General features: G+C 47.7%; 1 protein-coding gene across 1 annotated transcript in view; it reads right to left on the reverse strand.

The window, feature by feature from the left end:
* MTHFD2 (methylenetetrahydrofolate dehydrogenase (NADP+ dependent) 2, methenyltetrahydrofolate cyclohydrolase) overlaps nt 1–5,940 on the reverse strand; it is a 21,834-nt gene extending 15,894 nt beyond the window's left edge. Inside the window, exon 1 of the mRNA XM_006880996.1 lies at nt 5,840–5,940. Coding sequence (XP_006881058.1) covers nt 5,840–5,940 — 101 coding nt within the window. The remainder of the gene's footprint in view (nt 1–5,839) is intronic.
* Nucleotides 5,941–9,393: the final 3,453 nt, after the last annotated feature.

Raw genomic sequence — 9,393 nt, forward strand, 5'->3', positions numbered from 1 at the left:
CCCAAGAGCTCTAGTGGCTTAGTGGTGAGGAGTTGTACTAGCAACAAAAAGATGCATGGTTCAAATCCACCAGCTGCCTCTCAGGAGAAGGATGGGCAGTCTCCTCCCGTAGAATTTACAGCCTCTGAAAACCCACCAGAGGGTGGGCCAATGAGCCGATCCGGACTCGACAGTACACGGTGACAAGGGACGTGATGGTGAACCGGTGTGAGGACCCGGCCAGGGCAGCCGATTCCAGGCTGGACGAGAACCAGGCCCCACAGGAGCCATGGTGTCTGGTCAGCTGGGACGAGCTGCTCTCAGAGACCTCAGAGCTCACGGAGGCCCGTGAACGGCACCTAGACGCAGACACGACCTGTGCAGGAACGATGCAAAGCAGCGCGCTCTGCAAACCTCCCCTCGCGTCACAGGACGACACTGCAGAGCCGGGGGCCGGCAGCCCGGGCACCAGGGGACAGTCGGAGTGTCAAACGGTGGTTCAGGCAGGAGACTCAAGCCGGTTCTTCAAAGGGCTGCCTCTTCTGTGAGACCGCTTCTGAAGCCCCTGCCGTCTCATGAGGCCAAAAGTGCATGCACCGACGTGTCTATGCACCCCGCCCCCCACGTCCTTATAACGAAGCTGCCATGATTTAAAGGTAAGGTTAGCATCTGGGCCTCATGACTGTCTCGGACTCCAGGGCTGAAACGCTGTTCCCAGCACGTCCTCTCGGGGCTGACGTCAGAGTACCCCACATCCTGTGTGGTCAGACATGAGTCATAAAGGCCATTCTGACGCACAGCAGGCTGTGCGGGCCAGGACTCGTGACAAGAGTCCTCATTTCTATCTTTCCCATAAAGTGTAGAAATGCTGTTACTTTTCAAAAGTGGACCACGGGGACACTGACCGCTCGGCCTCTCCTTTAGCAGCGCAGCACACCGTCCGGCGGCCGCTCTCCGGAGCGACGAATCCCACTTGAGGCCGCCGCTAACAGAAACAGAGTGCTGAAGCCTTAACAATCACTCTTTAAACCAAATCTCAATGCCTTATATATCATACAGTCACCTTCAACCAAAGCAATCTGCAATTGCATTTTATAAAGTATTCTGTTTTAAAAGAATGTCTCTTTTTATAGCAGATGAAGTACTTTTGCCCAGTGTTACGGAACAGCATCACTGTTGTCCTCAGATGTTGAGTTGACTGTGACTCACAGCAACCCTACTAACAGATCTGACCCCTGCTCTGTCCTGAACCATCCTCACCACCTCTGGTATGCTTGAGTCCATTGTTACAGTCATCACAACTCAAAGGCATCAATCTTAATTGTCTTCCTTATTTATTGTCCAACATAGAAAACAACAAAAAGGACCATGGCTTGGATCAGGTACACCTTAGTCTTTAAACTGACATCATTGCTCTTTAAGCAATTTGGATGTCTTTAACACATACCCATAGCATATTAAGGAGCTGAAAATCTTTTCGTATTTACAAATCTATTGCAGAATTAGAGCTCAAGGAGACACGATTAAAATGGATTTGCTGATACAAACACTCCTGGCCACATTTCTGATCAATATTAGCACTAGAAGTAGAAATACATTCCAAAACCTAAAACACTGTTCAGGAAAAGACTACCTGAAAAATGACAGCCATCTGAGCACATTGCACTTTTAAGAACCAATATAAGGAATCACCAAATTGACAACAGCAGCTCTCAAAAGATCAGGCAGGAAACATCAAGGACAGTTAGTGTATGTTAATGAGGAAGGAACAATTTGGAAAAAGGTGGGGGAGTGTGAAAGCTTGCATAACCCCAAGTCTGTAACCAATGCCACAAATACACACGCAGAAATTGCCGACCTGGTACATGCTCTGCATAAAATCAATATGTGAAGGAAAAATCTATCTTGAATGAAATATCACATATAAAATGCCAGTCATATGTGCGCAAGAAAAAAAATAGTTTTTCACCCTGTCTTGGTTAGAGTCAGACACGGAGATATATACATACATTTAAACTACTATAGGCATACTTATTATGTATTAAGGCTGTGTGTGTGTGTGTGTGAGATCTCAATATACAAAAGTGTTTAGTGCACACGTCATTTTGAAGACAAAACACTTAAGAGAAGCCAGCCGTGCCTTTGGGCTGAAAATGATGTACCAGGGATGCAGGCTTCTGGGAGAACTCCGTGTTCCAAGTCCCGGTCTTAGCTTCCAGGGCAGGTTCTGGATGTTATGCCAATTTGCTTTGGGGGAGGAGGGAAAAAAAAAAAGGCAAACGGTAACAAGAACCAAACCCCAAAGCTACAATGTAATGAGAAGGCTTCTTACTGTTAAATCTTCCCTTTTCGAAAAAGCAACCACACAGCCAGAGGAGTGAGTCAGCTGCTGGTCCTCTCTCTGCCAAGGGCCGTTAAAGTTACTGCTGCGTAATGTAAACAGAGTGGAGATTCACCACTGCCCTGACACAGGGAATCCAAAACTCATAACTCCACCAGCTAACGCTCATTTACCAGCTACGTGGGTTAACAGCTGTGTTTTAAAATATCCCCATTAAAAGAAAATCAACTGACTAGGGGGAAAAAAGTAAAGGAAGGCTGTTCCACTGAAATTCAAACCAAAAATAGGTAATAGCACCCTCACTTTCTCCCCCAGTAGCTTGTATGACTGTCATTTTCCAAGGAAAAAATTATTATTCGGCCTTTAACAACTCACGGCCAAATTATTTGAGGGAGAGTTCTAATCATTGTTACCTACGAGCTAACTCTGGGAAGCAGGATTGTGTAAGGACCCACAGGGAGCTGAGATATCCAACCCACAGGCCTTGAGCTGACTGCAATGCCCAGCAGCCTTACATCCTGGACAGGGTGGAACGGCCCTGTGGGGTTTCAGAGGCTGTCTATCTGTATCTTCACAGGAACCTTACCTTTATCCAGAGAAACAGGAGAGACTGGTGTTGGGTTTGAACCACTGAACTAGTCTCTACGAAACACTAGATACTTTTTGGCATGAGTGGGAACCAACTTTTGAAGAGTTTTGCACACATTATTCTCATAATCAGTTTGGGATTATAACAATCCTCTTATCCAGAGAGGAGGCCCAGGGGTGCAGTTAACATGTCCAGCGGCTAACCAAAAAGGTTGGATGTTCAAGTCCATCCAGAGATACATCAGAAGAAAAGGGTGACCTACTCCCAAAAGATCAGAGATTGAAAGACTGAGGGAGCACTGGTCTACACTGAGGTGCAGGCAGTGTCCACAAGTCAATCAACTCAAGGTCAAGGTCTTGCTGTGGAGGCGAGGAAATCCAGAGGAAACAAAACTCAGCCTCAAGCCTCTGCTCTTCCTGTCTCCCCACTACTGTCTTGGCAAGATTTATGTTTCTGAACTTTGTGATTTGAAAAACTCCTCACACTAACTCTTCCCGCCCGCCCAGCCCCAAAAAAATGCATACAAGCTCATTAAGGGGGGGAGGGGGAAATAAATCTATATACAGATTTTTTAAAAAAAAGTCTTACACAAAGGCAGCAAGCAGTAACACAGCCAACACATCTCCGTAACAGTAACGACCAGATGAGTGATACATAGTTAGGTACTGTTGAGTCAAGCACAACTCATAGCGACTCTGTGGGCAAAAGATCTAAAAACCCTGTTCTGTAACGACCGTCGTTTCTCTAATGTTCACAAAGGCCTGTTGTTGAAGAAGTGGATGCCAACCCTGCTTTCAAGCCTGTCTTAATCCGGGAGCTCTACGAGACTCAGTCCACCGCACGTAAAGCGTTTGAAACCCCAGTGGCACAGCGTTCAGGGTCACAGCAACCTCAAGTTTTGACGTTGTGCGGCCACTTTTTCACTTAGAAGGGCGCGCCCAGGAGGCCGTTCCATTCCAGATCAGGCCAACGGCTTCAGTGTTCCCAAGATGAAGACTCTTTAGAAATCCCTTTTCAGTCAGGAAGACCTATGACCACACGAGGCCATATGAGCATCTGGCCAGGACTCCAGGAGGCAAACAACACACAGGTCTATGTTGTTGTCGGTGGTGGTGGTGGTGGTGGCTATCAAGTTAGGTTTTCAGAGGCAGCCAACTGCAAGGATGAAGAGTACCCATCTTTCTCCCAAGGAGCAGCTGGTGGATTCGAACTGTGTGCCTTTGTGTTATATGCCTTTGCTCTGGTACCACAGACCCTCTCACCTCCTCACCTAGGGAGTCATTCACACTTAGAACCAATCACATGAGATCAAAACAAATAAGGCAATGTCCCCAGGGCAGCAAGAGGAAGACAGCAGGCTTCAGGAAGACTCCAAGAGTGCTCAGAGGAAATGCAAAAAGTACAGTATCAGTGTGGGTATTGCAATTCATGCTGGAAAAGTGTGTACAAGACAGGTTGAGTGAAAGGCCAGTCCGCGTTGTAAGCTTTCAGGCAATATATTAAAAATAAATTAAAAAAATAAATAAAGAGAGGTGTTGGGGAGTGCAGGAGGAGAAGGGGGCAGCAGTGGAAGGTGGGACGGCAGGTCCAACCATCCCTTGCATTATTACAAGGCCTCCTTCAAGAGCACATTGTCTGTGTGGTGTGCCCCATGCATCCTGGAAATGTCCCTTACAGCACTTTCACACTGAAGTTAGTGTGCAGACTCCGAGGAGCTCTCCTGGCCCTGGGGGTCAAGGCATCCAGCCACTAGCCAGAAGGTCAGCACTTGGAACCGACCAGCCCCGGGTGGAAAGCGCTCGCAGAGTGCCAGCCTGGAAAGCCCATGAGGGTGCTCTGTTTTGCCCCTCAGGACCGACTGATTTGACAGCGGGTTTGCATTCCACCAGGCGGAGAAGGTTTCCCTCCACCTCCCAGTCCCCGGCTTGGGGTGCAGTGCTGGAGAGGATCTGAAGGGAGAGAGACTCTGCCCCAAAGGACTCCATTCTACGTGTAAGTAAACGAGGGCGAGGTTCCCCAAATCTCCTGTTTCCGGAGTGAGAGGCGGGTGGGGCTCCCCTGTTCTTCATCCTGGACATTTGTCATCTCTATGTCCTCTCCTGCCCAGCCCTCACGAGCACGGGGCGGTGTCTGCAGTCACAGAGGGGTAGGGGAGTGAGGTGGGTGTCCACAGTGCAGGCCTTCTCTGAGGGATATGGATGGTGGGATGGGCTGCGGGGTGAAGGATGGTGGGGTGGGGTGCAGGGTGGTAAAGTGTGCTGGGCGGGTGATGGTGGGATGGGGTGCGGGGCTGGTGATGGTGGGGTGGGGTGCGAGGGTTAGGGATGGTGGAATGGGGTGCAGAGTGGGGATGGGGTGCGGGGTGGGTGATGGTGGGGTGCGGGGTGGGAAATGGTGTGTGGGGTGATGGTGGGGTGGGATGCGGGATGCGGGGTGGGGTGATGCGGGGCGGGTCTGACAGCGGCGCAGACCACGCCCACGTCCCCCCGCGCTGCGGGGACGCGGGGACCCCGGCGAGCAAGCCTGCGCGCGGATTTCATCAGCCTGCACCGACGGCCGCCGCCGCTAGGGTCCCGCAGGGGACCGCGCTCCACGCTGCTCATTCAGACCATCCCCGCGCTCCGCATCCGCACAGCGAGGCCGATCGCTCCCGCCGGCGTCCCCCGTCCCCTCCCTGCCCCCGAGACCCGGCGCGCCCCCAGTCCCGGGGAGATCGCCCGCTCCGGAGGGCAGGCGCCCGCTCCCAGCCCACCGCACTCGGCGAGCATCCCCGCCGCGGTGCACTGCCGCCTCGGCTGCCACGTCGCCCGTCACATCCACCGCTCTCGGCGGCCACCACCGCCCGGGGTGAGTCTCGGGAATGACCCTCGCCGCCCTCCACCTTCCGCCCTCTCCGTTTCCGCCCGGTTCGGGCGCCTTGGCCCCCTTACCGCACTGCCGAAAGGTGGACAAAGAGCGGGCTGGGGCAGCAGCGTCGTACGGGACGGAAGAGCCGGGTAGCGAGCGTGGCCACGAGAAAAGGCGATGCCATGTCCGGGTACCGGTGCCTACCGCCGGGAGGGAAGAGCGCGCGCGGGTCGCGAATTTATACCGGGACCGCATGGCGGGCCCCGCCCCCTGCCAGTACTCATTGGCTGTTGCAACAGTTCATTAGCTGTCCGCTTGGCCTGCTCTAACTAAAGCAGCCAATCAGCTGTCTTTATTTAACGTAGGCGCACTACAGTAAGGGGTCGCTCATGATTGGAGGAAGTGGTGCCGGAGCAAAGCCCTGGAAGGCCCGAACACGATGACCGTCGGCTGTGATTGGATGAGGGAGGCAAGCCCCTGCCTGACGCAGCTGGAAGTGTCACGGAAGCCAGGCCACCACCGCCGAGATTTCATTCATTCATTCATCGAACACTTATCCAAGCGCCTGCTCGGAATACCAACTAATAAATGCGGAGGAATGATGGGGATAGAAAACCACCACTTTTCATAGTAACAACTGATTCAGGCAAGAATTAACAATGTGCCAAAATAACCGGGCGAAAGTTCGATGAGGAAGAGGATATTTACATATAAGGTTACCACATTTTCTTTTTCTTCCTGGTTTATTACTTATACTGAATTACAAAAAATGACCAGACATAGTTTGATGTAGCAAATAAAGATAGAGGATGCGCAGTTAAAACGGAATTTACGATAATAATTTGGGAAGTCATCCTAAAAATATATGTTGTTGCTGTTGTTGTTGTTATGTGCCATCGAGTCGTTTGCGACTCATAGCGACCCTATGTCAACAGCCCTAAACTCTGTTCTGTCCTGTGCCAATCTCATTGTCTCCGACACACTCATCCCGATTACCCCAGTCACCGAATCAATTCATCTCCTAGAGGGCCTTCCCTTCCTGCACCTGCCCTCCACCCTCCCAAGCATGATGTCCTTCTCCAAGAAATGGTCTCTCCTTACAACATGACCAAAGTATGTGAGACAAGCCTCAGAATCCTTGCCTCCAAGGAGCAGCCTGGTTTAACCCTCTCTAGGACGAATCTGTTTGTTTTCTTAGCAGTCCATGGTACCCTCAATACTCTTCTCCAACATCAGAGCTCAAAGGCATCACTTCTCCTTCTATCCTCCCTAGTCATTGTCCAACTCTCTGACGCATAACAAGTGGTTGCAAAGACCATGGCCTGTATCAGACACACCTTAGTCTCTAGAGAGACACCATTGCTCTTCAGTACTTTAGAGAGGTCCCTAATAGCAGACTTTGCCATCACAATATGTCTTTTAATTTCGTTGCTGCTGGTGCGAAGAGTGTTGGTTGTGGAGCCCAGCAGACTAAAGCTGTGAACAATCTCAATCTTTTCACCATCCATCCTGATGCTCTTTATTTATTACCTTGTTTTTGTTGTGTATACCTTTGAGTAGCACCGATCCATAGCTGATTCCTCTGGCGGGTTTTCAGAGGTAGTTAATCACTCGAATGGAGATTGCGTATCCTTCCCCCCAGCGGAGCAGCCAGTGGGATTCTTCAGGATTGCAGCGCATCTTCTAGACCACCACAGCTCCCTATGTATTATCTTTATTGATCTGAAATTGAAATTCAACCGAAAATCTTTTCTTTTATCTAGCAATTGTAATTATATAGTAAGCATTTCGTGTGCCATTTATTTGCAGCAGGCAAAGTTGTGTTATCTGTCTGCATAGCACAAATTGTTGATGAGTCTTCCTCCAATCCTGATGCCATATCTTTTTCCATATGGCCCAACGTCTTGGATTCGTTGCTCAGCACACAGATTGTATAGGGGTAGGGTTGGGACACAACTCCGGTGCGCAGCTTTTCTGATTTTAAACCATGCATTATCCCTTTTTCTACCAAGATAACTGCTTCTTGGTTTATAGTTTGTGCATGAGCACAATTAAGAATTCTGGAATTCCCATTCCTCTCAATAGTATCCATAATTTAGTATGTCCCAAACAGTCATATACCTTCGTACAGTCAATAAAACACAACTAAATATCTCTCTCTGGTATTCTCTTTCAGCAATAATCTCCATCTTGCCATGACTTCTGGATCCTGCCTGAATGTCTGGAAGTTCCCTGTTGATGTACTGCTCCAGACTTAAGTAATCTTTAGCAAGATTTTACTTTCATGTGATAATTGTTTAATAATTTATGCATTCTTTTGGATAACTTCTTTTTTTATGGAATGAACCCAAATATATTTCTCTTCCAGAAGAGTGGTCAGGTCACTGTCTTCCAAATTCTTAGCATAGTTGAATGAGTGCATCCAGGGCCTCATTGATTTATTTAAATGCCAATATTCTATCAGCTTCTAGACCCTTCTTTTTGCCAATGCCTTCAGTGCAACCTGGGATTTTTTTTCTTCTGTACCATTGGTTCTTAGTTGTTTGCAACTTCCTGAAATGGTTCAGGGTTGATCAATTCTTTTTGATACATTGACTATGGATTCCTCCCACCTTCTTTTGATGCTTCCTGCATCATTCAAGATTTTGCCCATAGACTCACTCAGTATTGCAACTCAAGGTTTGAATTTATTTTTTTCAGTTCTTTAAACTTGAGAATTGATGAATGTATTCTTCCTTTTTGGTTTTATAACTCTCTGTCTTTGCACATATTGTTATAGTACTTTGCTTCCCAAGCTGTCTTTTAAATCTGTTCAGCTCTCTTCATCATTTCCTCCTGAGCTTCTCTCAAGATTTACAATAAGTTTGAATCTCTTCTAACATGGATTTTGGTCCTTTTCTTTCTCCCCTTTCTTTTTAATGACCTTTTGCTTTCTCCATAGATAATGTCTCTAATGTCATCCTACTACTCCTCTAGGTTTTGGTCACTAATGTTCAATGCTTCAAATCTATTTTTGAGATGGCTTCTAAATTAAGATGACGTATACTTAAGGTTGTATTATTGTTCTCTTAGACTTGGTTTCATTTTCTTCATCTTAAATTTTAATTTGCATATGGGCAATTAATGAACTCTTCTGTAGTTACTCCTGGCCTTATTCTCACCGATGATACTGAGCATCTCCTCTCTTTCTCGCTACATACATAGTCAATTTTATTTCTACAGATTCCATCTGGTGAGTTCCAAGTGTAACATTGCTGTTTATGTTGTTTTTTTAAAAAGTATTTGCAGTGAATAAGTCATTGATCAGACAATATTCTTTCATGTGTCCTCTGGCCTCATTTCTACCACCAAGGCCATATTCTCCAATACCAATTCTTTGCTTCCAACTTTTGGTTCCAATATCTCGTTATTGTTAATGCATTTTTAGTTCAGGTTAGATCAGTATCCGACTGCAGAAATGGATAGAAATTTTCATCCTTGGTTTTAGTGGCTAGTGGGTAAATGTGAATGATCATTATACTAACACGCCTTATTGTAAATGTATGGATAGTGTCCTATCACTGACAGTGTCATACTTGAGGACAGACCTTGAAATGTCCTTGTGGATGATGAATGTGACACTATTCCTCTTTAATTT

The sequence above is a fragment of the Elephantulus edwardii genome, unplaced genomic scaffold (genome assembly GCF_000299155.1).
Source record: "Elephantulus edwardii isolate Elephantulus edwardi_28Jun2011 unplaced genomic scaffold, EleEdw1.0 scaffold00011, whole genome shotgun sequence".
NCBI lineage: Eukaryota > Metazoa > Chordata > Mammalia > Macroscelidea > Macroscelididae > Elephantulus > Elephantulus edwardii.